The 18,813-nt window shown below is 41.8% G+C and overlaps 1 protein-coding gene across 1 annotated transcript; it reads left to right on the forward strand.

The window, feature by feature from the left end:
• The first annotated feature begins 864 nt into the window (after positions 1-864).
• Positions 865-2,975, forward strand: LOC110891096 (glutamic acid-rich protein-like). The gene is made up of 2 exons (XM_022138757.1): positions 865-2,461; positions 2,566-2,975. Exons 1-2 carry the CDS (start codon positions 865-867, stop codon positions 2,973-2,975), a joined length of 2,007 nt encoding a protein of 668 aa, XP_021994449.1.
• Positions 2,976-18,813: the final 15,838 nt, after the last annotated feature.

An 18,813-nucleotide genomic window follows, 5' to 3' on the forward strand; every position in this document is an offset into this window, starting at 1 on the left:
GCTCCTAAGTTACCTAATGTGATTCCGCTCCTATGTTCATGTTGATTTCGCTCCTAAGTCACCTAATGTGATTCCGCTCCTAAATGTCAATCTGATTTCGCTTCTAAGTCACTTAATGTGATTTCGCTCCAAATTAATTAGAGTGATTTCGCTTGTAATGTTTTGTCATTACATGTGTTTTCACTTGTAATTGATTTGATGTTGAAAATATTCTAAGTGATTGACTAATTTGTACTCTTTGATGTTATGCAGGGTTCAAAGGTGATTTTTGATCCACTTCACAACAGCTGTTGTGACTTGGATGTGGAGAAAAATATTGAATTGGCTAAGTTTAGCAGTATCTTGGAGTTCATGGGTAGAATCCCTATTCAAAAGGCCTTGACGGATCAACATCGATTGTACAAGTCACATATCAAACGATTCTGGAAGCATTCAAAGTATGATGAAGTAAACAAAGCAATTCATTCGATTGTGAAGGTGCATAATGAAAAGAAGGAAATTGTGATTACTGAGGCACTCATTCGTGAGGTTGTGAATTTTCTGGATGATGCAGAATCGCCAACAAAGTTTCCAGAACGGATGGTAAAGGGTTGTATGCTCAGGATGGGTTACCAGGGTGCATTGAATGTTGGAAATTATTTAAAGTCAAAATTCCAGAAACCCTAAAAGTTTATTATTCATTGTATCTTGATGTCACTCAGTCATACCAAGGGAAGTTACGATACAATGCGCGATTATCAGATGAACATGGTCACTGCATTGGTGTTGAACAAGAAATATAATTTCTCGCACATTTTCTTTCACTACATGGCTGAGAATATCACAACGAAGAGCTGGACTTGGATTTATCCAAGATTTGTGTAGATGCTGGTTGATCATGCATATCTAGAGATTGAACGTGATTTGAAGGATGATTTGTTAGTTCAATCACACATGAGCAACGATTCTCTAAAGCAGCTTGTGAGATATCACCCAAACCACCCTAAACCAAAAGTAGTAGCAGAATTCTTCGGGTATATCAAAGATGCAAATTATGTTGATCCCGATCCAGTTGATCATCAAAACTGGAGAAACGAAGAAGAAATGAAAGAAGGAGCTTACGGTGATGAGCTAAAGACTCTTGAGGAGTTCAAAACCACCAGAAATGATTGGTTTGTGAAAGAAACGAGGAGGAGAGGCAAGAAGGTTACTCCTAAATCACAAGAGGGTGAGGAGTCTTCATCACAACCAAAGAAAAAGCAAAAGAAAGTGACAAAGACGTTATTGGTTGATGAACCTGAGGTAGATGAGCCGGTTGTTACTGTGGAAGAAGATCCGTATGCTGATATTGATCAAGTTATGTTGAACATTGATGATTTAGTGTCTGATCAAGCAGTTAATGTGGAAGTTGAAAAAGAAAAGGTTATTGATGATATCGAAGGTGATGATGTTGATAAAGATACTACAAGTTCTTCAAGTTCTTCAGATAATGAAGTAGATGAGGCAGAACGTCTAAAAAGAATTGAAGAAGCTACAAAGAAAGAGAAACAGTTAAGGAAGAGGAAGAGACAGGAGAAAGATGATGCTGCTTATGTTCCATCTCCAGAGCATGTTTCTGAATCACAATCACCTTCAAGCGGCAAAAAGAATGCAGGTGCAAAGAAAAGGATTGTACCTCCGAAAATCAAGAAAGTTACAACGAAGATTACAAAGCCGAAGATTGTGTTGAAGAAGAAACCAACCAAAGAAACCAGTAAACCATCAACTCCACCACCTGAACCTACACCAATACAATCTCCACCACATCAAACACCTCCACAACAATCTTCACCACCAAAACAACCTACTCCACCCAGACAACCATCACCACTACATCTTTCACCACTACATCTCTCACCACCACAACAACAAACCTTGCTTACATCTCAAGAAATATTTCAAACACCACCACTCACTCAAATTCAACTAACTCCTGGTTCTTCTGGCCATAGAGGTCTTCACATTCTTCCAGATAATCTTGAAGATATTGGAGATTTTGGCTTTGCAAACGATGAACAAGTAAAGAAGTTAGAAAAGAAGATGGATGAAGTGCTGAATGAAAACAAAGTTATTGCAGCAGAAAGCAAGAAAGTTGCTGAACGTGAAAAGATTCTTGAAATGCGCGTGAAGAAATTAGAGTCTGACAACAAAGCATTGTTAAAGAAGATTGATACTGATCAGACTGAGATTGATTTCCTGAAGGTGCGAGTGGCTGAATTTGAAGAAGAAAAGGCTCGCAGAGATGAACAGAACAAATATTTCGAGATGAAAAACAAAGAGCTTGAGGCTGAAAAAGCATTGAAAGAGCATGATTTTTACATGTTGAACAAAGTTGTTGAGAATATGCTTGGAACGTCAATTGAACAAAAGTTCGAAGAGATTCAAGTTGAAGAGCTTAGGGCAAAACGCCAAGCTGAGATTGACGAACAAATGAAAGATAAGGGTAAGGGTGCTGAAAGCAGTGTGGCAGCCGTTGAGAGATCAATTGTTCCATCCTTAGTGATTGAAAATCCAGTACCTATATCTTCAATATCAACACTTTTGAAGAACCTGTAACTTTAGAAGATCTTGCTGCTGATGACGATGAGGAAGATGATGAAGAGGATGACGATGAAGAGGGTGATGAAGAAGAGGGTGATGGTGAGGAAGACGACGATGATGAGAAAGTGTTTTCGGCTAGCAGTCATAGTTCTGATAATGACGATGACGATGCTCAAGGTGGCATGGGAATTAAAGTTACTGAAGCCTCTAGTGAAAGAACTTTTGATGATTTTCTGAATGATTCTATGAATGAAGAGACAGGGGGAGCTGAAGGAAAGGGGGAGTCTGGTGATGCTCAAAATGTTGAACATGTTGAGAAGTTAATTTTGAGATTGGATACTTACAGGGAAGAAGGTGAACACTTTCATACGTATACATTGGAAAATCAAAGAAATGACACGTATGGTGGATCCTGATTTCAAATTTGACTTTGAGGAAGAATGAAATGCATTCGACGTCAACCACCAACCAGAATACGAATATAAGTATGTAGAGGATGCTGACATGTTCAACAGGGTTGAGGTTGAGGATTGCACAGATGATGAGAGTGTTAGTGAAGATACTTCTCAGTATCCTATGTATCCTATGCTGATGGAGTTCTTTACAGAGGAGAATAGAGATGAGTTAAGAAGGAAGGTCGCTGAGATCTTAAAAGACAAAAATTTCGATGGTACTCTGAAGGATATGCAAAAAGAAGAACGGCAGAAGTGGTTTAAAGACAGTCACGAGAGAAAATTCAAAACGCCGTTGAAGTTCTATCAGAGGGATCGATGTATTTCACTTGGTGACATCATTAGCTGGGGTTTCCTGCCTCATGTTAATGCATATGCGATCAGAAGGGAGTATGGGGTGCAATACTTTGAACCTCTATATGATATAATGTCATTACCATGGTGGGATGTTGAGGAGCTGTCGAAAGTAAGAACTTTAGGGTATCCTGTTCGTAAGAATGATGTTCCGATGTGGGGATACATAAAGTTTGAATCGTTGAAAGAGTTTAGAAATTGGAAGCCACATTATCCAAAGAGAGTGCGAAGGGTAGATCCGGTAACAGGGGTTGAAGAAACTATCCTTAATGTTAAAAGGCCGAAGACGATGAAAAATATAACAATGCCAAAAATGGGCTGGGTATACAGTTACATCTCGACTGAGGCTGTCATTACTTATCGTGCTGGTAGTGAGATAAGAGAGATACACGTTTATGACCCGATGTGGTTAGTGAACTGCTCAGCGAAAGATATTGAATGTTTATTCATTAACAAAATTCACTATCAGGCTAAAGATAAAGAACAGGCGATGCAGTTTCAAAGAGTTGCTACTCTTTGCTTTCAGAAAGGCATAAATTCTGAAAGTAAATGGAAGTCAACTTGGTGGTCGCTTGAAGAGAAAGAAAAGAGGAAAGCTGAACGTGAACGTAAAAAGCTTGAAGAAAACAGAGGTAAATGGATGAATATTCAAGCTGAAGAAGAAAAGAAAAGAAAGAAAGAGAATGATAGAGTGAGGAATTTGCTAAGGAAGAAGCCTAAGCAGCGTGAAGAAACGTTCAAGTCACTCTGAAGACCCGAAGACAAGACTGAAGATTGCGACTGTATCCAAGGGGGAGTTTGTTGGTGCACGAATGTCTAAAGCCTGCGTCTTAGTCTTAGTCAAGCTTGTATAGGGTCTAGGGGTCATATATGTATGTTTTGTAAAGTATAGGGGTTGTTTTGTAAGTTTTATGTTGTTAAGAGCTGATTTCGCTCCTAATGACATTGTGTCATTTGGAGCGAAATCACAAAGTTCTGATTTCGCCCGAAATGACACGATGTCATTCGGAGCGAAATCAGGCCCCTATATATAGTCCAAGCGTTTTCTCATTTTGTAACTAAATGTCGACCGTGTAGCCGAACTGCTGCCGAATTTTTCTGAGAAAGATTAATGAGAAAACGTGTTTAAAGTAATTTGCTTTCTGTTTCTACTCCATTCTGCTTTAATTCAAGCTGTTTGTGTATTTCCGCTGCATAAACTATCACACCCTGGCTTTGCGGAAGCGTGGTTAATTTGGTGTGACTTCTTAATACCATAGCTTAATCATAACAAAGCTATATGAAATAAAATCATGCAAGATCATCCATTTAATTAAGTTTTAAAAACCAAATACAACAACATTGTTTTAACAGAAACACATCCTAACGACAAAAACATTGTTCAACAAACACAAACATAACATAAACACAGTTTAAGAACTGTGACTTGTCCAGGAAAGAGTCACATCCCCTAAACCCGGATGATCTCATAACTAGTGCAGTGGGAAAACGTGTCATACCGCGCAAGATCCTTTAATTCCCTGAAATACATGTAAGTTGAAAAATCAACAATAATGTTGAGCGAGTTCATGTGTAAGTGAGTAATTAAACCTTTGAATAAAAAATCATGGTATGTAGCAAATAAGGAAAAGAGATCACCAATGGTTTACAAGGCCATTGATATGTGTGAAATGTAAGTAGGAAGGCTCAAACCTAGCAGATTTATGCGTTGGGTACAAAGTCACCCCGAGGTCCGTTATGCTGGGCCTGGGGCTGGGCTCGCTACACCCAGATAGATCTACCGCTCCTGCCCCTCGGTCCTATCCTGAGGATTAATGACCTCAAGTTTCCGCCTACCCATTCACATGATCTAAGTAATAACCCTCCTTACGCTAACCATACCATGTAAGAAATATTCATAATCATAGTAACATGTATTTCACCCCCGCGGTTTAGAAAACTGAAAACAGTTAAGAGAAAAGGGGGACATGAACTCACAGCGGTGCGTCTCTACCAAGTATGTCTCCAAGTCAAGCAGCTGTGCAACGACCTACATGTACTACTCTATTAGACGGACGGCCGTGCCTTAGCTTTATGGTTTCAGTTTTAGGAAATAGTTAGACAACTATTTCGTGCTTACATTCAGTGCATACTTGGTAATTATTTTCCTTCCCAAGGATGGGGGATTTAATACATGTGTGTTCGAAATATATTATTAAGTCTCACTTAAAATATATCTTATTTCTAACTTCAAAATATAAATATTTTTCTCAAAAATATTATATTTTTATTTCACATAATTTTCCCAAAATAATACTTTAACAAAAATACGCGTTCATAATTATTTCCGTAAAATGCGTAAGTTACGTTTTAACGATCAAGTGGTAATAATAATTACAGGTGTAACTTATATGTTTATCGTGAAAGCGTTTGTATTATTTTGGGTTCGTTAACATTTGATAAAATTATTTTTACCCTAGAAATAATATTGAAGTATCTTCACAAATAATTAACAAGTAACGTTGTAAAAAATATATTTGTTAAATATATTTATCACGTTTAAATTTTGTGAAAATCCCACCTCCGATATTTTGTAAATAAAGTCGTGGCGAAACTTATATTTTGAAAACATGTCGAAAAGTATTTCTAACACTTATAGTGAAAATAATTCTAAGTGTTAGGTTTTTGGAAAAATTTCGCCAGAGTTTCCTCTGTAACTGGAGGTGGCCACGCTTTCAAGCGTATCATTTTCTTTTATAAATCAAATCAACAATTTTCTTACTTAATCAAAACAATATTCAACGCATCAACTAGTCCATAAACATGTCAATCGCAAAAATCACATGAACTTGTAGTTTTCTAAAATTATGAAGTAAATCCCATTACTTTTAGCGGATCTTTATATGAATTAGTCCGGTTTCGTAAAAACCCCGTTTTTATAGAAATTCCGTCTTTACAACTTCTCGTCATCTTTTACAAAAATAGTTATTTTGTCGAAACTTTGTGCTACACAAGTGTTTACACACTTGTGTGTTCTAAAAATCATTCTTGTTAGTGTAAGATCCGTTCTTAGAAAACATGATTTCTTTGATACTTGGTTCTTTGAAAATACCACTTGTAGATCCGTAGATCTACTAGTTTTAAACACTATTTTACAAGCAAAATCGCTTTTACACAAGTTCATGATTCGTGTGTGGTAGAGTTTCATCCTTTAGCCCTTGTTATTTTCAAAACAACCTTATTTCATGATCCATGATCATGACCAACCCGGGTTAAATGATGATCCGAGCTACCACAACATAGATCGGGTCCAAAAAACCACACAAATCAATTACTACAAGATTTACACAACATATAAGCTTTTAACCATCTTTACTTGCATTTTTAGTAAACTTTAATGTATCAACTTGTAGGATTACGAGTTTTAACCGTTACAAATCATTTTAACCACTTCAAAATAGTTCGAGAAGGTGATTCAAGTAACTTACTACTAGCTCGAGGCTAGGGAAGAATCTAGGCGCAAAATGAGAGGATAAAAGCAATAGAGTGAGGTCCTTTGAGCTCCGAATGCACCAAGCCTTCTTATACGCGATCCTTAATGCTTGTGTGATCTTGGAATGTGATGAAGGAAATCGAAAGATGGATGGATGTAGAGGGGGTGTTCGGCCGAAGCTTTCTTAGAGAGAGAGAGAGAGAGTGTTGTGGTGAATGTTATGTGATGAAGAGAATGATAGTCCAAGTGCATTACTTATAGACAATTACAAGTTTACTAACCATTGGATTTTATGCTACATAGATACTAAACAAAAGGATTAAAATAATAATTTGGAGGACAAAGTATGTCCCCCTTCTTGGGGACGGTTTGTAAAGAGGGGGGGGGTCTTGATTAGATTCCAACTATTAGTTAGATAATAGTTAGGTTAGTTAAGTGCTTAACCCGGTTAGTAGTGTGTTGTGCTTTATGGCGGGTGTTAGGGTATTCAGGGACCCTAACTGGCTCAGAAAAAGATAAATAGTGTTAATGACAATATTTTCATGTTCCGGGTATAGTCTGGTTGTTCGGTTGGATAGTAATGTTCCGGGTATAGTCCGGTTGTTCGGTTGGATAGTAATCCGTTAAAGCGTTAAACAAAGCTTTAAAGTGTCGTTAATACCATTTTTAGTGACACAACTTATTCCCGACACCTTGGAAAGTGTCTAGTAATATTTTCCTCATGTTTTGGCACTTTATTAGTTAGCTAGAAGCTGAATTGTTCATTAAAGTGCTGAGTTTTGTGCATGGTGTACGTCTTAGGCACATCCAGTCATTGTAACTTATTCCTAGAGACGCAGTTCTACAACCCTTGTATCCCTACACTCACCACTAGTGTAGTAAAATATTTCTGGCTCATACAGGCCTTAGAGGCAGTGTCTGCCTGATGCTGGCTTTATCAGCATGTTCAATAGGTTATCCGTTTGTAGTGCTACTGTGCTTTTGTGCATCATGTTTGTCACTAAGGTTCAGCATGTAAATAATGTAGTGACGGTATGTATGTATCATAAATCAAGTAGCAGTTCATCAGTAATTTCAAGCAAGCACAGTAATTAAGCAGTAATTAATTATTAATTAAGTCGTACGGATACCTGGTTTAGTGAGGGTTGTCACATTCTCCCCCCGTTAGAAAAATTTCGTTCTGAAATTTTAAGTTCTGCTTCTAGATGCAGGGTTCTTGGGAAACAGGTGGGGGTATTTCTCTTTCATCCGGTCCTCACGCTCCCAGGTGTATTCAGGACCATGTCTGGCATTCCAACGAACCTTGACGAGCTTGACACTACTCCAGCGGGTCTTGTTCACTTTCCAATTCATAACCTCAACAGGTTCTTCAATTAAATGGAGCGTGTCGTCAACATGAATTTCGTCGGTAGGAATGACAACGGTATCTTGCGTTGGACTCTTCCTCAAATTTGATACGTGGAGCGTATCGTGAACACCATTCAGTTCGGCAGGTAGATCCAACTTGTATGCTACGGACCCAATTCTTTCCAGAATTCTGAACGGACCAATATACCGCGGATTCAACTTCCCACGCTTCCCAAAGCGTGCCACACCCTTCCAGGGTGATACCTTCAACAAAACCATATCACCTACCTCAAACTCTAGAGGTTTCTTTTTTCGATCCGCGTAGGCTTTCTGGCGGTCACGAGCCGCACTGATGCGATCTCGAATCTGTGCAATCTTATCTGTGGTTTCCTGGACCACATCAGGACCAACCAACTGTCTATCACTTGCGTCAGACCAACAAAGCGGTGATCTGCATTTGCGCCCATATAAGGCTTCGAATGGCGCGGCACCAATACTGGCTTGGTAGCTGTTGTTGTAAGAAAATTCAACCAAAGGCAAATGCTTATCCCAGCTACCGCCCAAATCCATAACACATGCTCTCAACATGTCTTCCAAAGTCTGTATCGTCCGTTCGCTTTGCCCGTCGGTCTGTGGGTGAAACGCGGTGCTCATATTCAATTGCGAGCCAAAAGCTTCTTGGAAGGATTGCCAAATCCTTGATACGAACCTTCCGTCTCTATGGAGATGATTGAGAGAGGTACTCCATGGCGTGTAACAATCTCTCTCATGTAAATTTCGGCCAGCTTGCTCGTATTATCCTTCTCTCTGATAGGTAAGAAGTGTGCTGACTTCGTTAATCAGTCCACTATTACCCAAATAGTGTCATGGCCTTTTGGCGTTCTTGGCAACTTCGTAACAAAATCCATGGAGATTTGTTCCCACTTCCACTTGGAAATTTCAGGTTGTTGCAGAAGTCCTGAAGGCTTCTAGTATTCCGCTTTAACCTTAGCGCATGTTAAACACTTGCTCACATAAACCGCAACATCGCCTTTCATCCTAGGCCACCAATAGTAATCCTTAAGGTCCTGGTACATCTTATCCGCTCCAGGGTGGATAGAGTACCGCGATTTGTGAGCTTCATCGAAAATAACCTTCCTTAAACCACCAAACAAAGGAACCCAAATCCTTTTCTCAAAACATAACGTTCCTTCCTCGTTTGGTACCAAGAGCTTCTCCATCCCACGGAGATATTCTTCTTCCAGGTTCCCTTCCTTGAGAGCTTCTTTTTGCGCGGCACGAATGCGCAAGGAAAGATCGGTCTGAATTATCATTTCTAAAGCCCTAACCTTTATGGGCTTGATCCTCTCTTTTCGACTTAGGGCATTGGCAACCACATTCGCCTTCCCTGGGTGATACTTTATCTCGCAGTCGTAGTCATTCAACAGCTCAACCCATCGTCTTTGTCTTATATTCAACTCCTTCTGGTTGAATATGTGTTGTAGGCTCTTGTGATCTGTGAGGATTGTGCACTTTGTACCATAGAGGTAGTGTCTCCAGATCTTTAATGCAACAACCACCGCGCCGAGTTCCAAATCATGTGTGGTATAATTCTTTTCGTGTACCTTCAATTGACGCGATGCGTAAGCTATGACCTTCTGGCATTGCATCAACACGCAACCCAGTCCTTGACGTGAGGCGTCACAGTATACCACGAAATCATCCGTACCTTCTGGTAGCGATAAGATCGGCGCATTGCAGAGCTTATCCTTCAATATCTGGAACGCTTCTTCCTGTTTGATTCCCCAATCAAACTTCTTATCTTTCTGCGTGAGGAGTGTCAATGGTTAAGCGATCTTTGAAAAATTCTCAATGAACCTTCGATAATAGCCAGCCAAACCCAAGAATTGTCGAATCTCGGTTGGCGTCTTTGGCGTTTCCCAATTCTTAATCGCTTCAATCTTGGTGGGATCCACGTGGATTCCATCCTCATTTACCACGTGCCCAAGGAATTGTACTTCTCGTAGCCAAAACTCGCACTTAGAGAACTTGGCATACAACTGTTCCTTCTTCAGCAGTTCCAAAATGGCTCTTAAATGCTGTTCGTGCTCAGCCTTCGTCTTTGAATAAATCAAGATATCATCAATGAACACTATCACGAACTTATCCAAATACGGCTTGCAAACTCTATTCATCAAATCCATGAAGACTGCAGGTGCGTTTGTTAACCCAAACGGCATAACGAGGAACTCGTAGTGCCCATAACGAGTTCTGAAGGCTGTCTTTGGGATACTCTCCTCTTGTATCCTTAATTGATGGTATCCAGATCGAAGGTCGATCTTAGAATAAAAGCTCGAACCTTGCAGTTGGTCAAACAGATCATCAATCCTTAGCAGAGGGTATCTATTCTTGATCGTCAGCTTATTCAACTCCCGGTAGTCGATACACATTCGAAGACTACCATCCTTCTTCTTGACAAACAAAACTGGAGCTCCCCAAGGCGAGAAGCTTGGTCGGATAAATCCCTTGTCTAACAACTCTTGAAGTTGTGTCGACAGCTCTTGCATCTCAGACGGAGCAAGTCTATAGGGTGCCTTAGCCACAGGCGCGGCGCCTGTAACTAAGTCGATGCGAAACTCCACTTGCCTCTGAGACGGCAATCCAGGCAAGTCCTCTGGGAAGACTTCTGGATATTCCCTCACGACAGGGATGTCTTCGATCTTCGGTTCTTCAGCTTTCTTATCTACAATGTGTGCCAGAAAGGCAGCACATCCCTTCTGCAAACACTTTCGCGCTTTCAAGCAGCTGATAATCCTCAAAGGCGTCTCACGCTTCTCTCCATGAACCACAATTATCTCACCATCATCAGTTGGGATACGAACAACCTTTTCATGACAAACTATCTCAGCCTTGTTGCCTGATAACCATTCCATTCCTACTACCACGTCGAAGCTTCCCAACTGGACTGGTAGTAGATCCAGAGCAAACTCACGCTCTCCCAATTCGATCACACAGCCTCTGATAACTTCGTTGACTTCTACCAACTTTCCATTAGCCAATTCGATTGAGTACGGAACATCTAATTTACTAGCGGCTAAACCAAGCATATTCTTAAACTCTAACGACACGAAGCGATAATCGGCGCCAGTATCAAATAAAACGGATGCATAGCGTTGGTTTACAGGGAACGTACCAGTAACAACATTGGGATCCTGATGCACTTCCCTTGCTTCAATATTAAACACTCTTCCACGGGCTTGGTTCAACTCGGGGCAGTTCCTCTTGTAGTGCCCAAGATCACCACAGTTGAAGCATCCGGATCTCTGCCCGTTTCCACCAGCTTGATTATTCCTCTGATTACGATTCACATCGCCCGCTTGATTAGCATTGTTGCCTCGGTTTCCATTACCTCCATTGTTTCCTTGTGGGCGATTTCCATTCCCACCCCGGTTATTATTCCTGTTTCCAAAACCTCCTTGGCCTCCCTGGCCAACAGTGGCCCAACAAGAGTCCTTCAAGTGGCCAGATTTCCCACAAGCTTCACATACTTTCAACCCACAACGGCCAGAATGGTGGCGCTGGCAGGTATTACACTTGGGCTGGGTGCCCATGTATCCTTTTCCTTTCTTTCCGCTACCAGCTGTAACCTGAGCTGGCATGCTTGCTTCTCCTTTCTTGACAACACCACTGGTGCCCTGTTTGAAGTTTAAAAACTTCCGCTTGTTACCTCCTGAGGACTCCACATGAGTCTCTTTCTTCTTAGGCTCAGTATCATCGAACTTGTTCAGGCGAATAGCCTCCTCTGTGAGAGCCACGCTCAAATCAATTGGCTCAGTAATAGTCGCAGGCTTGGAGGAGGTCACCATGCTTATGATTTGAGGAGCTAATCCCCAAATAAAACGTTCAATCCTTTTGAACTCTGGAGTGACCATGTAGGGTACCACATGCGATAAGTCATGAAACCTCTGAATATATTCCGCGATCTTTGGACCTTCCATCTTTAAATGCCAGAACTCTGTTTCCAATCTTTGGATTTCAGCGCGGGAACAGTACTTTTTGCGCATAAGTTCCTTCAATTCGGTCCAGGTTAGCGGGTAGGCAGCAGCTTCACCAAGTGTCTGTACTTGCAAATTCCACCAAGATAGGGCTCCATCCTAGAATAGCCCAGAGATATAGGTGACTTGCTGATCTAGTGCGCATTTGCTCATGCGAAGAACAGATTCAGTTTTCTCAGCCCAACGAACAAAGGCGACAGTACCTCCTGTGCCATCAAAGTTGACTGGCTTGCAGTCTAGAAACTGCTTATAGGTGCACCCTTCACATACGTTACAACATGAATGGCATTAGCATCCTTGCTAAAGATATCCGATTAGGTCATGGTATGTCTTAACGTCTTAGTATTACCATGAGGTGGGTTGTTGTTGCCTGAGTTGCTTCCACTAGTCCCTCCTTGAGAGGCGGCGTATTGTGCGATGGCAGCAGCGATGATTTGCTGGAGTTCTGCCTCATTGGTAGGCATTTGCGGTTGTTGACGTCTCAGCGGCATCTTCTAAAGATGTGTTTACGTTGGTCAGGCCATAGTAAAGCGTACGTATATAATGATAGTAATAGTACATAACATCTCATGTTATCAATATATCATTCACATATCATCTCATGTCACAAAAATATAAATAATCAATCAAGCATCAAATATGATGAGAATACTGTGATTGCCATATATCGAGACCACATAGTAAGTGTACAAGTACATCACAGTGTCATACAACATCAGTCGACTAAGGGCTACATCACCCTAGTCCAAAAACTATCTCAAACTAGTGTCAATACATCAAATACATGTCAACAAAAGTCAGAATCATAATGTAGTCTCCAAATATGATGTGCAGTCAAAAGCAATCGCCGTCTTCTCACCAACGTCTACCCATACGGTACTGATGAGCTCTACACAGATGGCGGTGGAGGAGTGGGAAAGTGAGTGTAAAACAAACGACGCAACTGGAGCCAGTCCTCCTCCATGGCTCTCTGAGTACGTAAGAAAGAAGCAACCTGCCGCTCTAAAGTGAGAAGGCGTGCAACATAATCCGGTGGTAAAGGTCGAGAGGGCTGCAAAGGAGAGTGGGTCTGACCCTGGCACTGACACGGCCGCGGCTGAGCTCTCTCAAGCTCCTGAATGCGCTGTGTGTGTGCCTCGTGTAGAAAAACAAAAGACATCAAAACGTCCTCAATAGAGTGCCCCATATGGAAAGGATGGTAGGGGTCGGTCGGTGGCATAACAGGTGGTGATGACCAGAGAAACGGCTCCCTGGCTGGATCAAAAGGTGCCACATGAAATGGAGAAACAGGTGGAAACTGTGGCATAAAGGGTGTCCAAAGGGATGGGCCGAAGAACCCTCTCCAGGTCGCGCTGGAGGTGTAAACTGAGGAACTGGAAAAGAGAAATCAACGTGTCGTGCATCAGTGGTATGAGGGGGAATAGGTGGAACCTCATCATCAGCAGGATGCTGGGCGTGCTCATCTCGTGGGTCCCTCTGTGCCTCAAAAAGTGCACGGTCAAACTGAACAGGTACAGGATCAGGGTGGGGTGCAACAAGAGGGTCAACAGGTGCATCAGCAATAAGTGGGGGATCAACGTGATCAGCAGCGATGACATGATCGCCCTCCAACAACGGAGCATCCACAGGGTGATCATCAACAGGTGGGTCAGCAATCACAGGCTCAACAAGTATGCCAACATGAACGGGGTCATGCTCAAGCACTAGGTCTAGAGCGGCTGCCTGCTCAGGGGCCATGGCAGGCTCGGGATCATCAAAGGCCATCTCAAAATCAAACTCAGGGTCAATGGGATCAACTGGGTCAGCTGGGTCGACCGGATCCTCCATAGGCTGATCCATAGGTATAAACTCTATATCCTGATCCGGGTCGAATCCTGGGGGAAAGATAGGATCGGAATCCTCCACATCATCGTGGTCGAAAGCAAAACTAGGAATAGGGGCAGCAGAGGATGCCTGGTCAGGATCTGAACCATGTGAAAAGTGTGACAACTCGAACTTTAGATTTATCTTGTAACGTTACGTGCTAATGTGAAAGTCTACTATTTAATGATTTTATGAAATGTTATGTGCCTTACGTGTTACGTGTATGTATGTCGTGTGCAATAGGTATTGTGTGTATGTATTGCATGTTTGTATTAACCACGCACAACATAATCCGAACCGCACAACCATTACGCGAGCGCACAAGGCCTGTTGGGCCGTATTGTTGTAACCGGAACCATTAGGCAACCAAAGTGGGCTCGGCCCACCTCTCTAGTCCGGATACATGTTCACGCGTATACACACCTTTGGGGTTTTACTTCTCATAATTCACAATCAAGAAAACACCCTATACACACAAAACCCTAGCTCTCTCTTCTCTCCCTCAAAACCGACGGCACCAAGGTTACACGTTTGGATCAATTCTTGTCCACTTCTTTTCAATCGGTTAGTTTTATTTATGAAAAGATATATATATATATATATAATGTATGCAAACTGAACCGTGTGTATATGAACTTCCATGTGGCGATTGTGAATAGGTATGATCTTGATTAATATGGGTGCCTATAGGATCCTAGGGATGGTGGCAAGCATATCGATTCTAGATATAATGATAGTATCACTGATTTCCTTCTGAGATTACACATGCTTTCTTAATGGCACATGGTTGTGATATAGGGCTGCATGTGACTACTGTGATTCATTAGTCAAACCATATGTTAGTGGCACAATATGGGTACCAACCCCTTAAATAATCGGTCCAATGATATAAGAATTGCAACTGTTATATAAGTTGGTCAACTAGCAACATGAAATCAACTTACCCTTGTCGGCCATGTTTGATTATTTTAATTGACCTACCGATTGAACGATGGGGTGGTCTCGCAATGTTTTGGTAAATTATATGTTAATATATCGATGATCTATTGAATGATTTTATGATGAGTTCGGTGTAACTGCTAGATGACTATTTAGAGTTATGTGCGATATGTGTATGTGTCGTATATATGCTGATGAGGAATGATTGCTGAACCGTTGACTTGGTTTTATGATTTGATAGACCCGAATGAATGTTTAAACGTTGCTCATGATCTATCCTAGGCTTAGAATCCAAAGATGTCCCGAAGAAAATAAACTGTGTAATCCGATTGTGTTGATGATCGAGCTAGTATTATGATTTAGTATCAATTATGGATTCGGTCAATAAATGTGAAATTGGAAAACTGTTAAATTTCTTGTAACTGTTTGGCGTGATTATTGATATTATTTGAGAAGGGGATTTACATGGATTTTTAGAAAGTTTGTTAAAACTAATCGCACAAGACTCCGAGTCGCACAAGGAGTCCGGTCGCACAAGACTGTTTGGGCCGGATAATCATGTTGGGTTGGGCTAGCTCTAATCGCACAACCCGGCCGGATCGCACAACCCAATCCGGACCAGTCACTTATGTGTATTTATTTGGGCCGGGATTTGTTGGATCGCACAACATGTTGTGGATCGCACAACATGTTGGGTCGATTTCGTTTGGACTTAGACATTTAAAGATGCACAAGTATAAATGTAATATGTTTTTGACTGTTAACATGCAATATGTGTTTGCCATAACCTTCACATGTCCGTAACGTGTTTAATTGTGTGAAACATACGTGCATTACTTGAGTCGAAACCTGACTTGTGTGGTAACCCTGTTAGGACGTGGTTGACCACTCTTAGTTCAAGAACCTTTTTGTGTATCTGCCGAGCAAACCAAGGTGAGTTCACACTCTTACCAAGGCATGGGATTCCCGGGGTGTTGGGAATGGGATTGATAAGGATAAAGTTGAATAGTTTCATACTGACACTATGACTAGACTACTATGATACTATCCTCGGTTGTGAAGGATACCTATACTGATCACTATCCTCGGTTGTGAAGGATACCTATACTGATCACTATCCTCGGTTGTGAAGGATACCTATACTGATCACTATCCTCGGTTGTGAAGGATACCTATACTGATCACTATCCTCGGTTGTGAAGGATACCTATACTGATCACTATCCTCGGTTGTGAAGGATACCTACACTGATCACTATCCTCGGTTGTGAAGGATACTTATACTCATTACTATCCTCGGATGTGAAGGATACTCACGTAAAACCTGCGTGAACTTATACCTACTACTGTTCTCGGATAGTGAAGAACACTTATGGTTATGAATAGTCTAGTCAATAGAGCGTACTAACGGCCCAGTAGAGCCACCTGATGTTCATGAACTTACTATTACGCATTTACTTTCTGTGAACTCGCTCAACTAGTTGTTGACCCTCTGCTGCATGCCTTGCAGGACCTTAGGTACTAACGGAGCTTGCACAAGGAGGAGCAGGTCGTTGTGGGCAGATGGATCGTGATTACTTATTAAACATTTATGACGTTTCAAACATTAATACTTATGTTGGGTTTTTACATAAATGCTTTCGCTACATTTACTTATGTTGGTTTTGATAAACACCTTTGGTATTGATGGATAACTTTTACTAATTAATTACATGTTCAATATGATTGGTGGCTTGATCCTGGTCAGTCACGCTCCCAAGCGGTGATACTCCGCAGGTGGATTTTGGGGGTGTGACAAAAAGTGCTGTGCGCTCAGAGTGTGGGAAGGTGCGGAGGCCACAGACTCGAAGGAGTCTGGAGCAGGTGAGTGTGCAGGTGACTCCGCAGCTGGAGCATCAGCGAGCAGTAAAAGTCCTCCGTCGGCTATAAGGGCCTCGCCCTCCTCATCGTCCTCTAGGAGATCATCGTCAAACAGATCACTATCGCCATCAACCTCGGCGTCAAGAAGTAAATCGTAGGCAGGGTAAACGGCCAATGGTATGGGAGCAGGGATCTCTACAAGCGGTAAGTCCCCAATAAGAGGGCCATCAGCGAGCTCATCAGCCTCGTCAGGTTGCGCGAAGGGCTGAAAGTCATCCTCGTCCGTGCTAGTAACGTCCGACGTGTGCACCTCGTGCTCTGAAGATTCTAGGTAATCTGATACTATAGGTCTAGGGCCTGTGGTGTCTGAGTCGCCAGTGCCGGGCGAGTCCATGTGTCTGTAACATAAACACAAATATGCACAAATAATCAGTCATACAATCAGGTAAACACATTAGTCACCAAGTAAGAAATCACATAATTCTCCTAGTCCCACTAGCCTCCCAGTCTCCTAGACTAACACTCCTAGTCCCACTAGCCAAATTCCTCCCAGTCTCTAAGACTGCTCTATCATCTACCTCGACCTCTTAGATCGAGCCTCGGCCTCCAAGACCGAGCCTCAGCCTCCAAGACTGAGCCTACTCTTCCTAGTCTTACTAGCCATCTACCTCGATCTCTTAGATCGAGCCTCGGTCTCCAAGACCGAGCCTCAGCCTCCAAGACTGAGCCTACTCTTCCTAGTCTCACTAGCCATCTACCTCGATCTCTTAGATCGAGCCTCGGTGTCCAAGACTGAGCCTCAGCCTCCAAGACTGAGCCTAAAAATAATATATAAAATGTGCTCAACATTTGTTTGTAAAAACGTTTTGGATCTGGACTTAAGTGGTATGCAATAAAAATGTTTTCGTGAGAGCCCTAGTGATCATAGTCTAGACTCGAGAAGGAATCCTAGTTCGCTATGATCAGAGCTCTGATACCAAGCTGTCACACCCTGGCTTTGCGGAAGCGTGGTTAATTTGGTGTGACTTCTTAATACCATAGCTTAATCATAACAAAGCTATATGAAATAAAATCATGCAAGATCATCCATTTAATTAAGTTTTAAAAACCAAATACAACAACATTGTTTTAACGGAAACACATCCTAACGACAAAAACATTGTTAAACAAACACAAACATAACATAAACACAGTTTAAGGACTGTGACTTGTCCAGGAAAGAGTCACATCCCCTAAACCCGGATGATCTCATAACTAGTGCAGCGGGAAACGTGTCATACCACGCCAGATCCTTTAATTCCCTGAAATACATGTAAGTTGAAAAATCAACAATAATGTTGAGCGAGTTCATGTGTAAGTGAGTAATTAAACCTTTGAATAAAAAATCATGGTATGTAGCAAATAAGGAAAAAAGATCACCAATGGTTTGCAAGGCCATTGATATGTGTAAAATGCAAGTAGGAAGGCTCAAACCTAGAAGATTTATGCGTTGGGTACAAAGTCACCCCAAGGTCCGTTACGCTGGGCCTGGGGCTGGGCTCGCTACACCCAGATAGATCTACCGCTCCTGCCCCTCGGTCCTATCCTGAGGATTAATGACCTCAAGTTTCCGCCTATCCATTCACATGATCTAAGTAATAACCCTCCTTACGCTAACCATACCATGTAAGAAATATTCGTAATCATAGTAACATGTATTTCACCCCCGCAGTTTAGAAAACTGAAAACAGTTAAGAGAAAAGGGGGACATGAACTCACAGCGGTGCGTTTCTACCAAGTATGTCTCCAAGTCAAGCAGCTGTGCAACGACCTACATGTACTACTCTATTAGACGGACGACCGTGCCTTAGCTTTATGGTTTCAGTTTTGGGAAATAGTTAGACAACTATTTCGTGCTTACATTCAGTGCATACTTGGTAATTATTTTCCTTCCC

Source organism: Helianthus annuus, chromosome 2 (assembly GCF_002127325.2).
Source record: "Helianthus annuus cultivar XRQ/B chromosome 2, HanXRQr2.0-SUNRISE, whole genome shotgun sequence".
Taxonomy (NCBI): Eukaryota; Viridiplantae; Streptophyta; class Magnoliopsida; order Asterales; family Asteraceae; genus Helianthus; species Helianthus annuus.